This window comes from Acomys minous (assembly GCF_964271855.1).
Source record: "Acomys minous genome assembly, chromosome: 5".
Lineage (NCBI taxonomy): Eukaryota > Metazoa > Chordata > Mammalia > Rodentia > Muridae > Acomys > Acomys minous.
The window spans coordinates 59893020-59911853 of record NC_140494.1 but is presented as its reverse complement, the minus strand read 5'-3'; the positions used below and the strand labels follow the sequence as shown (position 1 = coordinate 59911853).

The following is an 18834-nucleotide window of genomic DNA, read 5'->3' as shown; positions in this document are numbered from 1 at the left end:
AATCTTCTCAAATAGTTGTTACTTCATGTAGGCAAAACTCCCTCACCTTTCCCGGTATCAAGCTAGTATACCTGAGCATAAAGATAAATATCATCAAAATGAGAAGAAATTCAACATACCTTAGAAATGTTTCCTTGAAAATGTTAGCGAGTGAAAACCTAACCAATTAAGAGTTGTCAGTAAAAGAAAAAAAATTTTTTTTGAGAAAATTAAAGTTTCCAGAATGAAAAATTCTTAATAAAATTAAATTTTGGAATATATTGTTAAATTTTTTTGTTTGTTTGTTTAGTGCCCTACAGATTATCAGGAAAAGATGGGTAGGAATATGGATGATTATGAAGATTTTGATGAAAAGCGTAATTCCTACCCAAGTGAAAAAAGTTTGGTAAAATTGCATAAACAGGTAACTTTAATTATTAATTGTAGCTGTTCTACATATAATCAGAGGGGTGAAGTAGACTTGTAACTGTTACTCAGGCTCTCTGTTCGTTGGCTCAGGAGTTAAACTGCTTGCATCTCAAGTTTGAGGAACTGAGCTCACTCTCCAGTGCCCATGTGTAAATCCAGGCAGAGTGGTATGCTCTTACGTTTGCAGTGCTCGGAGGAGAGATGAGAGGACCATTGGCCGGCAAGGTTAGCCTAGCCTGAGGGCCAGGCTCAGTAAGAGACCTTGTGTTAAACACGGGGAGACTGGCTGGGAAAGACTCCTGATAGCGACTTCTGGCTTCCCTATGTCCATAACTATAATTGCAAGCACCCCATCCCCAAACTGGTGTGCGTGCAAGTGAGATATATATCTAAACTATTGATGTTGTTCTTATTATTGTTGAATCTGGACAGGGATACTCTTGGCAACTGGATGGAGTAAGAATTATACCCATTCTATTAAGAGGAAGTATTTTGTCATTTCAAAACATTAGCGTCCTTGGCCACAATTAGAAAATGCCATTAGTACTACCTTCTTAAGACATTAAAAAAAAAAAACATTGTCTAGCAGAAAGTTGACCCACTCACTGTTCAGCCATACTGACAGGCTAACCCCTCTTGTGTGTTTCAGGTGATTTACTCAGTTCAAAGGCACCGTCGGACCCAAGTGCAGTGGCAGATTCTTTTGGAGCAGGCATTCTATCTAGAGGATGTGGCAAAGAATGAAGCCAGTGCAACTCACCAGTTTGTGCACACCTTTCAGTCACCCGAGCCAGAAAACCGATTTATCCAGTATTTTTATAATCCTACAGTTGGTATGTATTTTATGTAAATCCCAAAGTTAATCTTTCTATAAGAAAAATATATAACTTGTGTATTAATTTGTTTCATTAGATATCTGATAAACTTACCCAAAATAATTATTTTGCTTCTCCTTCTCCCAGAAGTCATTGGTTGCCTGCAGTTCTTTGTCTAGGGGTGGGACCCCATGACATTTTCTCTCTCTTTTTTAAAAGATTTATTTATTTATTTATTTATAGTCTTCTACTCGCATGTACCTCTGCACACCAGAAGAGGGCACCAGATCTCATTACAGATGGTTGTGAGCCACCATGTGGTTGCTGGGAATTGAACTCAGGACCTCTGGAAGAGCAGTCAGTGCTGTTAACCTCTGAGCCATCTCTCCAGCGTCCCGTTTTCTCTTTTTTGAATTAGCATATCCGTTGGTATTGCCGTTGTTCCAGTCTTGTGTATACAGATGTTTAGGAAAGACTGTTTGATTGCAGACTTGTTGGTCTTCTGGTTTGTACAGTCTTTCTTTCTCTCCTCCATGATAGTCCTGAGCCATGGACACAGGAGCTGGGATATATTTTTAAAATACAAGTAAAATATTTGATTGTAAAATAGGTTGCATAAAATATTTTTTATAATTTTTATGGAAGCTGTTTGGAATATCCATTCTCCCTATCAATGACTTTATAAACTAAGCACTCTGAATATTAACAGACATTCCTACAGATTCACCAACAGTGTTTAAAGTATTGTCTCCATAATATTTGCTAGCATCTCTCTCAACATAATGATGATTTTAAAAAGTATTTTTTAAACTTCTTAATATATTTATGCCTATGATTTTTAAATATGTATGCATATTCAAAATATAATTATAAACCAATTTGCATATATGATCACACATGCTTAGAGACAACAAAAAATACTAAAAATAAACAGAAAAGGGTAATAGCTGTAAGTAGGAGGGCTTGAAGCTTAGCTTATAATTGGAGAATGATATAGACAGGAAAATACTGAAGCAGTAGAGACCTTGGAACAGTATTTGAGGGTAGTGGAGATGAGATGGGAAATAGTGGACAGTGAAGGGATGGCCCTGCATCAGGAGGTGAGACAGACATACAGCTTAGTGTGAGAAAATAGAGTGGTAAAGATGTTGGTAAGTTTTCTTCTGTGTCCTGACAATATTCACAGAGAAGGAGATTTTCAAGAAGGTACAAAGCAGTTACGTGGGAAAGGGGAGAATTACCAGGAAGCTGTCCAGGTGTGCTGAGGCGCTGTGTGAAGATGATGATAACGGCCTGCTTAGTACAGATGTGTCTTTCTCTGCATGTACATGTGTACAGACTCAGCGTAGCCAAGGAGTTGGGTCAAACAGTGTGGTTTGACCACACAAGGACAGTGAAGCAAGAGAGGGTAAAGGAATTGGGACTGGAGTGTAGTTATCCTCAGAGGCTGTGGAGCCTGAGCTGGGAAAGGAAGGAAGGAAGGACATTAAAATTGTTCAATAACAGTAAAAAGGTAGAAGAAATAAATGTTTTGTTTGTCCTGCTAGTGTGGTCAGTATGGCTACTGATGAAGGTCTTGCTTGGGGATGAGGATGAGGAGGACCGCTGTTAGCAATCAGAGGCTTAGGGAAGACGGTGGGAGTGGCTGGCAGGGTTAAAGAGGAGGCCTGGAAGATGGACTCCTTAGAAGAGAGGCGTTGGAGGTAGTGAGAGACCTGGCTATTGAACAAAGAACTGTCTGTGTGGCTGTTTAAATAATCAGGAATTATGCTGGCAGTACAATGAAAAGACAGCGATCCTGGGTCTTAGCTTTTCAATTACTGAAGGGAAAATACAGCCTTGCTACAAGCTGTGACTTACTGGTAGACAATATGTTTTGTACACACTAACCCTGGGCTCAGTCTTGATTGAGAGGGAGGGAGGGCGAGGGAGAGATGGGTCGATAGAGAGCTTTCTCAATTTATTGAGCTTTCTCTTAATCTTCATTTACACTGAAATTCAGACTTAATAAAACCAGAATTTCACAAATTATTCTCATATACCCAGGTTCTTCATATGTTAACATTTTATTAAATTTTCTTTCTTTACATAGTTTTCCCCTAATGTTTCAGAGCTATATCCACACATGAGGCCTCTTGTCCCCTGGGCATATCAGTGCAACTCAAGTGTAACTCTGAAATAATTAGAAAATTAACAATAATTTACTCTTACTTATATGCTTTATGCATATTTTCCTTAATTATGACAGTGATATTCTTTGGAAAAAAAACTAAAGCACACATTACTGTATTCAGCTGTCATATTTCTTAGGCTTTTTAAATCTGAAACAGCTCTTCAGTCCTGTGTGTTTTACTCTCAGTGTGTTTTATTGCTGTAGCCTCATGATTAGATACAGCTGTGTGTCGTTTGGGAACAGCACCAGAGTGATATGCTGTCCTTAGTGCAGCAACAGGAAGCACATGGGTATCGGGCTCCACACTGCTGCTGACCTCTTGGCTCTGGTCATGTCTTTTTTCCTGCTGTCAATTTGTAATTTTTCTCTGTATTGTCTGAGTGGTTTCTAGTTTGACAGATTGTAAGTACTCTACTACTGATTTAGTTTTCATAATTGCATTTTCTTGTGTTTTCCAGAGTGGTACTGGGAATGCCTTTTGCGTCCGTGGTTTCACAGGATCCTGGCGGTGGTTTTGTCCATCTTCTCTGTGATTGTTGTGTGGTCAGAGTGCACCTTCTTCAGCACAGCGCCTGTCTTGTCCCTCTTTGCAGTATTCATTCAACTGGCAGAAAAAACCTACAATTATATCTATATTGAGGTCAGTTTTTTTCATATCAGTCATAAATATATACCAGTTCATGCAGAAGCTTTAACTGCTGTATCTTTTCTCATGTTTCTTCTAGTAAGAATGAAAGTAGTGGAGTTTCCCACAGTGTTATTATTCTGACCTCCAAAACTGAGCTTCATCTATAAAGTAAGAGCTGTAGCTGAAAGATCAATGAAACAGTATAGGAGAGTGGAAAAAAAAAACATTTTAAGAGGTTACTTTGCTCTCTTTTGTCAATGGAACTGCACCTTTCTGTCCTTATGTACAGTTGCCAAGGGAATAGGTAAACAGTTTCCTTCAGGACTCAGAGTCAAAAATTTGGATCTAGGATGTTAAACTGGTTGAAATGTAGATTTTTTTCAAAGTTTTTTTCACCTAGTTAAAAAAAAAACCACACTATTATCATATTTATATTTTAGAACATCAGTAAATGTAGCTGGGGATGAATGATAATTCTTGTGACAGTAAATAAAGTAATAATGTCCTAAATTTAAGTTTTAACTATTTTTTCCAGATTGCTTGCTTCCTTTCCATCTTCTTCTTGAGTATCTGTGTTTATTCCACTGTGTTCAGGATTCGCGTATTTAACTATTACTACTTGGCTTCACATCATCAGACGGATGCTTACAGTCTTCTTTTCAGTGGCATGTGAGTAGAATTGAGCTTAGGAAAAAAGAAATGTCTCCATTTTGCATGCTAATTTTAGATTTCTTATTTTTATGGATTTTGCATGAATGTATATTTCTGTGAGCTGATTGTCTTTTCTTTTTTTTTATTAGGGAAGTATTTGCTTATTACCAGCTAAATTCTGCTTAAAATTTATGGTTAAATTAATAATGTTATAGTTAAATTAATAGTGCTAAACAAATATGCTATAATAATAAATTAAAAATATTAGGAGGAGAAAAAGACACAGTGAGCCTAAATTTACCAATTTGAAACTTGGTGTATGAATAATGGAGAGTTTAGAGGCTCAGTCAGATGTAAAGACTGCTCTGAAGCCAGTGGCCTAAAACTAGATTGAAGTTATTTTTTGTTGTTGGTTGTTTGTTTATTTTTCAAGATAGGGTTTCTCTATGTAGCCTTGGCTGTCCTGAACTTGCTTTGTAGACCAGGCTGGCCTCACTCACAGCGATCCACCTGCCTCTGCCTCCCGAGTGCTGGGATTAAAGGTGTGCACCACCACGCCCGGCTTTAGATTGAAGTTCTAAGAACACTAAGAGGAACGTTTTTCCTAGAGAAATTTACAGGGCTGGCTTTAGCTACAGCCAGGCAATCCAAACTACTTATTATTAGTCACATGTATTAGACATTTATTTATAATATATAATAGGCAGGACTCAGCATAGTTTAAAGGAATAGCTGGTGTCAAAACTTTGTCTTATAAAAAATGAAAACTACTGTGTTAGTTTCTACAAAACACATGATACAAACAACTCAGGGGAAGAAATATTTATTAGTCTACCATCACTTGGTGTTAGGTTTGGAGCAGCAGTGAGGCTGCACATGGCGAAGGAGAGTGCAGTGCAGTAGAGCTGCCCACTTTATGGAACCTAGGAAGCCACGACAGACTGACAATTCACTCAAACATGCTGTCTTTCCATTCATACCTCCATTGACCTGTTTCTCTTGCTAAGGCCCTACCTACCTCCTAACAGTTACACCCGCTCCTGAAATAGAGCTACCGTCTGAAGGGGACCCCTTCAACACATGAGCCTCTGGGATTCGTTTCTTATTTAAACTACAACATGAATTTTCAGAAAGTTACTGATACACCATATAATACCCTCAAGCTTCCATCATGGTGACATTGTCTGTAGTTGCTGTGTACAATATCAAACCTAGGAAATTTACACCATATACTAGTTAGCAGCACTGTAGACTTTAATTAGTTGTTACATTTTCATCCTTCATTTGTGTGTAGACTGCTACAGCTATCACACACATACAGAGCTTTCTCTTACCACACACACACACATACAAAAAAGGTCAATACCACCTCCTTCTACATCCTTATATGTAAACCTTTTCATTCTCCCATCCCCAGTTCTCCAACCTTGGCTATGTAATATACTCATTTTATACTTGGTCTTAGCCAGAATGCTGAAAGCAGGCATCCTGGAGGCTGTAGCTAGTTATATAAGCACTCAGTCTCATAAGAGAAATGTGATTAATAGAATTCCAGAATGTGTCCTCAGTAAGAGCAGTTTACATGGAGAATTCCAACTATATATAGTTTGTTTGTTTTTAATTTTTAAAATTATAATTTATTCACATTACATCCCAATTGTAATCCCTTTCTCTTGTCTTCCAGCTCCCACCCTCCCACCCTCTTCCACCCTCTTCTCTTCCTCTAGACCTCTGACAGGTGGGGGCCTCCTCCCCCACCACTGACCACAGCCTAGCAGGTCTCATCTAGATAGCCTGCTTCCCCTTCCTGTGTTACCACAGGGTATAGTTAGAATCAAATGAATATAGTTCATACATATATGTATTTATGTATATATACATATATACATATATGAAAAGTATAGTTACAATGATCAGAAATGTTCTTAATACATTTCACTATAACGTAAAATATTTTGTTGTATTTAAAATACATATGTCGGTGCTTTTATGTTTATTGTAGGTTATTTTGCCGTTTGACTCCTCCTTTATGTCTTAACTTCTTGGGCCTGACCCATATGGATTCCTCCATCTCCCACCAGAATACCCAGCCAACTGCATATACATCTGTAAGTCTGCTTCTTTAGGTTCATTGTTTGTGTAAAACGTTGTTATGCATCATCTTCTGTTGTCAATAGAAAAACAGTGTAGCATATTGGAATCCTTTTTATGACTGAAGCCTTCTCTTAAAGGCTATGTATGTAGTAACTAATGATGGGATTAAAGTGCTTTTCCTTTTAGAATTATAAAAATGTTTTTCATTTATTTAGATTACTTAGATGAGCAGCGTCACAAACCTGCTTTATAATAGCATGAGTATTTATATGCATAATCTTAATGCATATTTTTTTGGTAGTTAAAAGTACTAGATTTCTTTAGAAGAAAGCCTTAACAGGAAAAAAAGTAAGAAATTGATGTACTTAGTACATTGTTGCTAAATTTTGAAAAGTCTAATTTGTTGGTGTAACGTGCTGTGAGTAAATGTCCTAGTGACGGGGAGGAATGGAGGTACTGAACGATGCTGATTTCCCTCTTCTCTTACTCTTCAGATCATGGGGTCCATGAAAGTCTTGTCCTTTATTGCAGATGGATTCTATATATATTATCCGATGTTGGTGGTCATCCTCTGCATCGCTACGTATTTTAGGTAAGAGCAGCCCTTTTTTCTCATACTCATAGTTGGATTAGCTATCCTTTCCCCTTAAAACTCTAATGAACATGTCCAGGGTTGGTTTTAGTTATTTGCGTTTTGGGAGGGGGTGGGAGCCAGGAGAGTTAGAAGGGGCTTTTGAGTATTGAGTCAGGCGTTCCATCTGAAGACGGTGCGAAGGAGAGAGGAGGTGGAGATATTCTGTTATAGTTATGTCGGCTACAGCATAATAAGATTAATTGTAGGGTGCTATTTAAAGTCTTGGGGTGTGACACTAACAACCAGAGGGCTTATAATACCCCTTCATGCCTACCTTCTTTCCGGAACATAACTTACGTAGTTTTGGGTTGGTTTGTTTGTTTTTCCATAATCGTTGCTGGGTTTCTAAATCCTGCAGATGATAGGAAACACAAAGGGTCAGGTGAGGAATACTTATAACTAAGACGTACATATAAAATTGGAATAGAAATACTTCTCTATGCTCAGGAGGTAAACAGGCTGCTTTTTTTGTGGGCTTAGAGAAGATTATAGACTCTTGGCAAAAGTAAGATTCAAAGGGTTAAAGCTATTACAGTAATGAACGCACACCAGCCATAGTTACCCACACAAGCCCTAAACAAGATCAAGCCAGCACAGTTCCTGCAGAGGTAGGCACTGGTCTCCAGGCCCCATCCCTTCTTGGGGAGCGATTGGCAGTTGATAGATGCCCTAGAAGGGAAACTTTCTTCTTGGAGGCTGAGGTAGGTTTCCTGTGCTCCAGTGGCTCTCCCTGTTCCCACGCATGTGGGGAGAGCACTCACTGGACTCAGTGGATTATTTTTTTAGAAAAAGATATAAGGGTGGGGGAGGGTTAAGAAGTATGAGGATGGTTGGAGGGGAAAATAGGGATTATATATAATCATATTTTTTGTATACATGCATGAAATTTTCAATTAACACAAAAAGAGTTAATGAAAAGATATGCTTTAGTACCCTGTCTTTCTCATTCTCCTTTCTCTCATCCTCCTGCCTTTGTTTACTGACTCAGTGTTCCAAGACATGTCCAAAATATTGTTTTTATAAAAAATATTTTATTAATGTAAATTAATTTTCTTTTCTAATGAAAGTAAATTTTATTAACTTTTATTTATATCTTACAATATCAGTGCATAAATATTATAAATAACATTAACATACTAATACTAGGGCAATATGCAATCATGCTTAAATAAATTCTCCACCAAATTAAAATTTTTTACTTTTTGATAATAAAATAACTAAAAGATTATAATTTAAGACTGTTAGCTGAGCATGTGGCACATGTCTATAACTCAGGGTTTTGTAGGCTAAGACAGAAAGATCCCCAGTTCAAAGTCAGCTTGGGCTATATAGCAAGACCATGTTCTGAAAGAAAAACATATATAAAATTAGCTATAAGATACAAATATTAATGTGAGTTAACACTAAAACTGTTGTTTTGAGTTTTTCCTTTAAGATAGAAAAACTAGACTTTATATATTTAATGCTATTTTGATTATATGTTTACTCATTTAAAAGTTTTATAAAAGTGTTAACGGAACATCATGAACCTTTCTTTTATAAGTACATCTTTTCATGTTGTCATATTGGCAATATTAGCCAGTTTTGAGATGAAATGACTCTATGGCTGAAAGTAATGTAAATTAGTGTAATGTTTTGTCAAATATAAAATCCTAAATATAAGAAACAGGATGACAGATGTAAAAAACAATCATGGTGGGGCTGAGATGTAGCTCAATAATATTGCCTAGAATGCCTAGCACTGTAGGCTTTATCTCTAGCAGTACATGCACACACACACCAAAAAGGAAGAAAAAGCATTAGAGGTCCCCGTCTAAGCTGGAAAATGGTGGTGTACGCTGTAAATGGGAAGATCCTGCCTTTTGAGACGAGCCTGAGCTATATGCGGATCTTAGGGTTCTAAACGTGATTCTGTCTCAAAGAAAGGAGGAACTGTGCTCAACAGCATATACGTATTCTTCTTGTACAACAACACAGATTCTGAGCTAGCTAGATATTTTCTTATTTCCTAGTATAAATCAGAGATTTTCACTTTAACTGCTATTTTTACACACATACACACACACACACACACACACACACACACACACACACACACACACCTCTTTCTCTAGTCCCTCAGATAGGTTTCTGTATATATAAAGTGATAAATATTTATTTCTTAGGGTTATGTAAAAATTAAGTATGAGTGAATTGTCTTTCAAGACAGGGTTTCTCTGTGTAGCCCTGGCTGTCCTGGAACTCTGTATACCAGGCTGGCCTTGAGCTCAGAGATCTGCCTGTCTTCCCTCCAGAGTGTTGGAATTAAAGTGTGTGTTCCCATCACCCAGGGAAATGCTAATTTTATATGAACATTTCAGTCTTAAAACTGCCCTTTGAATATTTAAAAAAGAACAAGTTGATTTTGTTACAGCCCCATCTAGCATTTGGTACAATTATTTCCTGACAACATGCTAATGTTTTGGTGAGTTAACTACTGTATGAATCCAGGAAGCGTTACTCTGCTGAGTGAGGTATACAACATAAAATGTGTTTGTTTTTAAGAGATTTATTTATTACATAAACAGTGCTCTGCCTGCATGTACACCTGCAGGCCAGAAGAGGGGGCTAGAGAGATGGCTCAGAGGTTTTGTTTGGTTTTAAGACAGTTTCCCCGATAGCCTCAGCTGACCTCCAAGTCATGACAATACTTCTGCCTCAGTCTACCAAAACTGGGATTCTAGGCAAGACGCTTCCTATGAGCATTTTAAGAAGAAAGAGAAGCAGGACCCCCTGCAGAGTGGCTAACTGCATTACCATGGGTCTGCTGTGATCACTAGGAACGGATCAGGGCTTCTCTGTGGTTGACAGTGTTCATCAAAATACTTACACAGTTAAATAAGACTTACTATTTTCACATCTTTTATTAGTTTGGGCACCCGTTGTTTGAATCTGCTTGGTTTCCAACAGTTCATGGGAGATAATGATATGACATCAGATCTAGTTGATGAAGGGAAAGAGTTAATCAGACGAGGTAAGATTTTTTTATTTTAAAATAAATAAAAGGAGAATACAAATTTAATGTTTGCAAATTTTACATATAACTCTAATGCAAAATTAATGTTTGCATATAAGTTTATGTCACCTTAAGAAGGACAGTGGTTTGACCTAAAATATAAATGTAAATATAAGTACACACACACACACATATATATATATATATAATCCCACTTTCTTCACAAATATATTTGAAAATATAAGATTTATTGTGAAGAAATTCTACAATTAGTCCGCTAGATAATAACCATTTATGATCTTAGACTCTGGGTTAATCAGCTTTCTGATGGTATGACAAAATGGCTGAGATAGTTTGCAAAGAGGAAAGAACTTATTTTAATCCACAGTCTCATGATTTCAGTGTGTAGTCACTTGCCTTTTGACCAGTATAATATATCATGGCAGAGAGGCAGCCAGCTGGTCACACAGAAGCAACGAGAGACATAGGAGGAGGCTGTGGTCCCAGGAGTCTCTTCAGTGTCTCCCAGTGACTTAACTTTCTTCACACGCCCTGCCTTCTAAAGCTCAAGCACCTGCCAACAGCCTGCATAGCCTGGTGGCCAGGACTTTAAGGAGAATCCAAGATGGAAACTGTAGTAGATTTGTTGTGTCTTTGTCTTGAAACATATTTGCTAAATTGTATGCAATTATAAAACTCACTAACTTAAGGAGTTTTTAGTTTGTTGCTATGTGGAAAATCATTGAAACTGTTCTTTCTCTCTTGGAATACAATGATCATTGATAACAGAATTCAAGTACTATTAAAATACATAGAGCTTTCGTAAAACCCATTCACAAAGTAGAATGTATTAGGCTTTCTTTTGTTCAAGTGATGGTAGGATGGGTGAAAAACCTTGATTTGGGGACATTGTTTCTTAGTCTCCAGAATCTAGCCTTGACATGCTCTCCTAGGAAAGTGGTGTCTGTTGCTGTGAAATTCTGTGTTTGGCATAGCACCCCCTTCCTAATACTGGTAAAAATGATAAGTTGAGTGATGTTGTGAGAATAGCTTTCTAAAGGGACTAGAGCCTCAAGCACTATCTGAAGACTTCATATGAGAACAGAACTATACAGAAAGTATAAACTTAGCTTAGAAGAGAAGTCCAAAAGGGAGTAGAAGGTACAGAAAGACACATCTCAGCTAAGCATGAGGAAGGGCCTTCTTTGACTAAAGGTGGCAGGTTGCGAAGCTATCTCTAGCAAAGCAGGAATTTTACATAAGCTGTAGAGATCATAGTCTGCTCTCTTTGCTTTGGTGACTCTGTTTAGTCAAACTGTATTATACTAAATGTGAGGCCATTTTTCTTGTCCTTAGAGAAAAGAAAAAGGCAAAGGCAAGAGGAAGGTGAAAATCGAAGAAGAGTAAGTACAATATTTTATAAAACTGTTGTTAACTGTGGAATCTCTAGGAAGCACTGTTTGGAGTAAATGGTTAAAGATGAGAAGCAACAGTCAAATGTCATAGGATTTTCTTTTCCCTTTAATGTGGATGAGTGTTTTGCCTGAGTGTATGACTTTGTACTGTGTTTGTGCCTTGTACCTAGACTACACAAAAGGGCATTTCAGTTAGAACTGAAATTACAGATGGCTAGGAATCAAACCCTGGTCATTTGTAAGAGCAACAAATACTCTCAACTACTGAGTCATAGCTCCATCCCTGGGTGTATTTTTAAAGGAGGGAAAATTTTAATACTTTCACATCCACACATGCAAAGTATCCTGTCAGAATTGTTCTTTTAAAACAAATCATAAGCAGTAACATAATCGAGTCTAACGTCCATCGCTTTGTCGACCAAAGTGTGTGTGTGTGTGTGTGTGTGTGTGTGTGTGTGTATATATATATATATAAATAAAATCAATCACTGTTCATTCAGTGAATGAATTCATGAAGGCTTGTTAACAATGTACTTTGGGTTGTTTTTAAATTATCATTTCTAATACGACATTTATATTTTTCCCTTTAATTTTTCTTTAGGCCTCCATTTTATGAGGCAAATCTTATTTGAAAGGGTGGAAAAAAAAACAGAAAAGAAACTCTATTCACAATTTCTGTAACTTTTAAACACTGATGTACTTACTCTGAAAAGTAACTAAGAAGAATGCCAGTAGTTGTCTTTGTGTATTCCAGCATATGCCATGTAAAAAGGAGACTTTTTTATTAGGTTTGGTGGCACACGCCTTTAATCTCAGCACAGAGACAAGCAGATCTCAGTGAGTGCTGCGCCATTCTGGTCTATGCAGCAAGTTCCACGCCCACTAGGGGCATAGTGAGACTCTGTCTCTCAAAATTAATAACTACTTTTAAAAGATAGATTTGTTCTTTATTTCATAATTAGAACCAAACAGTAGATGTTACTGGAATAGATCTCACCTTCTATTAGGACAGCTGTTCTTAACCTGTGGGTTGCTACCCTTGTAGCAAACAAGGTGTGGGAGTCAAACAGGCCTTCCACAGGGCTCACATATCAGATATCCTACATGTCAGACAATTTACATTATGATTCATGGCAGTAGCTAATTTACAGTGATGAAGTAGCAATGAAAATAATTATGGTTTGGGTCACCACAACCTGTGGAACTGTATTAAGAGGTTGCAGCATTAGGAATGTTGAGAACCACACTATTAGGACTTCTAACTTCTACAGTTTACCAGAATTGTAATAGACTTGATTACATAAACATAAAAAAATAATGTAATCAAAGTGCTAAACATGTCTGGTATGAATATACCCCTGCTAGTGTAAAACATTGAATCGGTGCTTTCAAATGACCATTTCAATTAAATACATATAATGTATGAATCTCAGTTAATGAGATCAGACTGTCATTCATGATAACCCATAAGTCTCTGTGAGTCACAGGCTTGTATACAGCCTTAATGTGACTTACCAGATCTCTTGTATTTATAGCTTTCTCAAGTAAAAGAAGTGTTTTAACATCTTATAACTTTTATATAGTCAAGGAACACTTGTTATTATTTATTTTGAAGTTTTAGAATAATATGGGTTTTGTTTTGGTTTTGGCTTTGGTTTTTTGAGACAAGGTTTCCCTGTGTAGCCTTGGCTGTCCTGGACTCACTTTGTAGACCAGGCTGGCCTCGAACTCACAGCAACCCACCTGCCTCTGCCTCCCAAGTCCTAGGGTTAAAGGCGTGCGCCACCACGTCTGGCTGAATAATACATTAGTAGAATCATAGCCAGCAAAATGTTTTGTTTAAAATTTAAAGGTTTTAAAAATTAATTTTAAAGAAAGTATTAAAGTTACATTTATTTGTAATGAATTTCTGATGAAAAATGGTTATATTACTCTGCATATGCAGTATTGACAGTATAACTTTTTGCTCTATATTCGATTGGGTTTCTGTTCTAGGAATGGAAAGAACGTTATGGACAAAACAGAGAAGACTCCACTAGGAACAGAAATGTTCATCCTGACCCCAAAGAGTCAAACTTCTCAGACACTACTACCAACTGGTGTAAGTGGCTTATTTCCTAGGTTGTGTAGACATTCCTTTCTTAATGCCTGTGCTGTCTAGAAACTGAAAGCATACCCATCTCTGGACTCACAGATGTGTCTGCAGTGGCTTCCCGTTATGGTCTTTAGCGTGTACAAGGACGAGGAAATGGTGCATCCAATAAGTGGTTGTAAGTGTACAAATCTAAACAACCGAATTATTTCCAAGGCGTGTTCTAGGGAGGTACTTATTTCTACTATTTATCTTGGTGTTTTTCTTTACTTTTCTACTAGCTGATGTAGGTTATTCATTTATCTTTACAATATTAGGTGACTCATTGAAGTGCTTTATCACATATACAGTGAGAGAAAAACAAATCTCTTGTTCCTAGGATGTTCATAATTTAGGGAAGGACTAAAGTTAGATGTAGGTAGTAGAGAGCCCTGGGGTGAGCTAGGGGCTGTGTAGCACTGATCCTGCACTGACACAAGGAAGAAACAAGCCCTTTGCCTTTGGAAAGATGCCAGGAACCCTGCTTCCACACAGGAGTCTACAGTGTGCGGCAGGCAAATTTGTCTCTGGAGAAGATGGGCTGTTGCCGAGGGAGCTGCACCACGGAGGCAGCTGTGAATAGGGTTTCATTTGAGATTGAGGATGAAGCCGGAAATCTGAGCATCTTTCCCTTACACAGTGATGGTGTGCTGCTAGGGGCAATAGAGTTCCAGGGACCCTTCTAGTGGTATGAGTGTGGAAACCAAGCACTGAAAACATCCATTTGTACTTGAAGCCCATCTAAGCCTGAGGAAAAAATGAATCTGTAGAGACTTCAGGGAACTAAAGCAGAGTCCAAATTCACGGTCACCTTAGATTAATTCAGTCCACCAGCACACTGCAAAGCAGTATGCCCCATTCTGAGCATAACTGTTATGTAGTTTAACTTCTATATTCTTTTACATGGAATGTCTGGTCTTTATCAAGAAGTTCTGAGGTATATAAGTAAGTAAAATACAAGCTATCTTCAAAATATGATGAAATAGTGTATATACTAGACCTAAACATGCCTCAGATTAGAGTTATCAGACAGATCATTGGTGAAAATAACTAATTAGTATGCTTAAAGAATGGATAACATGCATGAGGAGATGCAGGGATTTGCAGCAGGCAGCTAGAAATTACACAAAGCAGCTAAATGGAAATGTCAGGAAGGCTGATGGCGGACTCCAACGATGTTGCAGACTTCTCATGAGAGTTGTTAGGAAAAAGTGTACACAAGATGCTGAAGGAAATTACCTTGGGGGATAGAAAAAGGGTTCTGTCTTAGGAATGAATTTTATGCTAAATATTTCTGTAGTAAAAGATTGAGCTGAGTGCTTAGTAATGAATGATAGTTACCCAGATGAAGGAGGTTTTAATTAGAAAAAAAAAATGAGTACGCCATAGTGATGTGAGAATGTGAGAGGATGTTGGGGAAGGTGTGTTTCCTCATGACTCGAGTTTAAGCATGATGAAGCTAATAAGAGGGACTCAGAGCATGCTTGGAAACTCCAGAGCCATCAAAACACCAAGACTAGCAGGTAAGGTAGTAGGTAAGATTTTTAACTTGGGTAGAAACATGATCTTTTTAATTTTTACTTTATATTATTTTAAAATATTTATACAATATATTTTGATTGTATTCTTACCACTTCCTCATCTCCTCCCAGGTCATTTCCCTCTCAAGGTGAGAGAGGGGGGCATACAGACACTACAGACACAGACAGACAGACAGACAGACAGACAGACAGAGGAGAGAGAGAGAGAGAGGGACAGATACACACACACACACACACACACACACAGAGAGAGAGAGAGAGAAGAAGAGAAGAGAAGAGAAGAGACAGACAGACAGACAGACAGACAGACACAGATAGAGAGATAGAGAGACAGGCCCTGCCTCAGAGAATTGGGACGAGAAATGATAAAAGAAAGCAGCCACCTGCCTAAGTGCTGCCTTGTGAATGTGTCCCTGTGTGACTCTGTGTCTGTGCAAGTGTATCGTGTGTGTGTGTGTGTGTGTGTGTGTGTGTGTGTGTGTGTGTGTGTGTGTGTCTAACAAAGGGTTTCACTCTGTCTTTACTAAATAACACAGAAGGAATAGGATACTGTATAGAAATTGATTTGTTTTTGCTTTTCGAGACAGGGTTTCTCTGTGTAGCCCTAGCTGTCCTGGAACTAGCTCTGTAGACCAGGCTGGTTTCAAACTCACAGAGTCCACCTGCCCCTGCCTTCTGAGTGCTGGAATCAAAGGGATATGCCACCCCACCCCCACCTCCCAGCTGTTTTACAGAAATCTTTAGTGGAGTTTTTCAAGGGATTCAGTCAGTGATTCCAGCAGACCTAGATAACAAACAGTATCTCAGCATCATTATTTATCCACCAATGTCAATGAGCAGATACTCATTTTAGAAGATTTTTTCAACCTTTTTACGTGCTGCTTTTAGTGAGCACTTACTTTGTTCTGGGTCAGGGACATGGACAAATATATAATTTACGATTAAAACTATGTAATAGATTAGGTTGCAAAAACTGATTATGTGAGAAATCCAAAGCAAGTGAGATTGATCGCTGCATTGCTTTCTTAGAGGCAGGTGAAATGAATGGGCTGAGTGCACATAGGATAGCTGTCTTAGTGACCTCAGCGTGTGTTATTATCTCCAGCTGTGAGGTCCAGCAAAAGTTCCAGTCTCTTAAAATGTAATAGATATTTTCATAATATTGCAGAGCCACATTAGGAAACAGGCAAAGAAGATCAAAAGACGATACAACATCTTGCCTTATGTTTTCCAAATGAATTCTCTCATGCAGTTGAGTCTTTAATCTCCATGTATGTGTGGGCGCAGTGTATAGAGTGGCCAGAAGAGGGCATCTGATCCCCTGAAACTGGACTTACAGGCATTTGTGAGCCGTGTGACTTGTGTGCTAGAAACTGAACTCTGATTCTCTTAAAGAGCAGCAAATACCTATGACAACTGAGCCATCTTTTCAGACCCATAAAATTTTTAAATACTTGAGCTGCCTACATCAAGACTTTGATAATGTAAATTGTTTTCAAGAACTTCCTATTCATGTAGAAAAGGGAGAGTTACTGGGTCTGTAATGACCTATTTAGTAACCGTTACCCACATGGTACCACTGAGTACTTGCAATGTGGATGCCTTTGTGTTGTCAGTATTTTGGATCTATTAGGTAAGATCGGATAAGTTAATTTCAGCTATGTCTTTTAAATATGGTGGCTAGAAAATTTGAAATTATAGACTTATATTTTATTTTTGTTGTCCATTGTTACCTTTATTTTTGCCTTATGGGAAAAATAGTGTTTTTTCTTCAGGAGTTGAAATTATACCTCAAATTTCTAGCCAAAATAAATTAATAAATGAAAGTAAACTTTGATTTAATGATAAGCAACTTCACTGTGTTGATACAATAATTAAATATAAATTCTAATTTTTATTTTCTAAATCCCCACACTATCTGCTTTGAGCTTAGACTAACTAGATGGCTTAATATATTGTCCTCATTTTGTATTACACTGTCATAATTTGAATCTGATTTTCTAAGAACCAAACAACTTCTGTTTCTTGTCTTCACACGCAGCATTTACTGCAGTCTTGATTTTTTCTATGATCCATAAATTAAAAGTCACTAGAAAAGTAGCCATCTAACTTTTTCTTTTGAGCAGCATCCAAATACACCAGAGCTAATAACAGGACTGAACGAGACCGAATAGAACTTCTCCAGGATGCCGAACCTCTGGATTTTAACGCAGAGACATTCACTGATGATTCTCTGGAACCTGAGCCAGGAAGGTAGGTGCTGGCTGTGTAATTTGGCTCTAGCATGCCTCTGAAATTTTAACAACGTACTGACGTGAGGGCTGGAAAACAAAAGATAATTGCTTGTAAGAAAAATATTGGGCTGAGGGTAAAGCTTGGTGGGAGTGTGCTTGCCTGGGTGCACAAGGCCCCATTGGAAGCCCTGCATAGCAAGAGAAGGAAAAAATTTCCTTTTCAGGCATGCATCGCCTATTGCAGGCATGCACCGCCTATTGCAGGCATGCACCACCTATTGCAGGCATGCACCACCAATTGCAGGCATGCACCGCCTATTGCAGGCATGCACTGCCTATTGCAGGCATGCACCGCCAATTGCAGGCATGCACCGCCAATTGCAGGCATGCATCGCCTATTGCAGGCGTGCACCGCCTATTGCAGGCGTGCACCACCTATTGCAGGCATGCACCACCAATTGCAGGCATGCACCACCTATTGAAGGCATGCACCACCTATTGAAGGCATGCACCACCATACTCAGTTTTTTTAGTGCTGGGGAGTTAAGCCCAGGGTGTTGTGTGTGCTAGCCAAACCCCTGCCAGCCAAGATGTGTCCTTAGCACTTGATACCTTTTTATACCCTCTATATTTAATATCTTTAAAATTATGACATTCTGCCAGGTGTGGTGACACCTGCATGTAATCTCAGCACTGGAGCAACTAAGATATGAGGAACAAAGTGAGTTTGAAGCCACGCTAGGCTATACAGTAAATTCCATGCCAGAATAGAAATACCCTTAGTGATCTCTGCTGAAGAAAAACAAAGACCAAACAGAAAAATGATGTCATTCCATCCTTACAGCTGAACTAGGTATCTTTAAATAACAGTAGTGACATTAGAAATAAGAAGAAGAACTGACACAAAGAACAAGACACCATGACTGCATGTGTATCTCTACTTGACGGTTCCATGACATTGGTTATCCTTTCTCATATCTGTACAGCTAATTTTGTTTTGATGTCAGACACAATATAAAATTTAACAATGTTTTTCTTTTATTGCAAAAATTCTTAGTGGGTTAATGTACTCAGAGGCTCAGTAATACACCAGGAGTTGCAGAGTTTGTAAGTAA

The 18834-nt window shown here is 38.2% G+C and overlaps 1 protein-coding gene across 4 annotated transcripts in view; it reads left to right on the top strand.

The window, feature by feature from the left end:
- Positions 1-18834, top strand: part of LMBRD2 (LMBR1 domain containing 2) — a 47941-nt gene that overhangs the window by 22629 nt on the left and 6478 nt on the right. For 3 of the 4 annotated variants that reach the window (XM_084781453.1, XM_084781452.1, XM_084781451.1), the window contains exons 8-17: positions 290-403; positions 1058-1241; positions 3855-4036; positions 4560-4693; positions 6678-6783; positions 7264-7361; positions 10313-10416; positions 11755-11801; positions 13809-13914; positions 17612-17738. In XM_084781453.1, coding sequence (XP_084637579.1) covers positions 290-403; positions 1058-1241; positions 3855-4036; positions 4560-4693; positions 6678-6783; positions 7264-7361; positions 10313-10416; positions 11755-11801; positions 13809-13914; positions 17612-17738 — 1202 coding nt within the window. Of the gene's footprint in view, positions 1-289; positions 404-1057; positions 1242-3854; positions 4037-4559; positions 4694-6677; positions 6784-7263; positions 7362-10312; positions 10417-11754; positions 11802-13808; positions 13915-17611; positions 17739-18834 lie in introns of those variants that run through there. The other variant, XM_084781454.1, reaches the window with a different exon arrangement.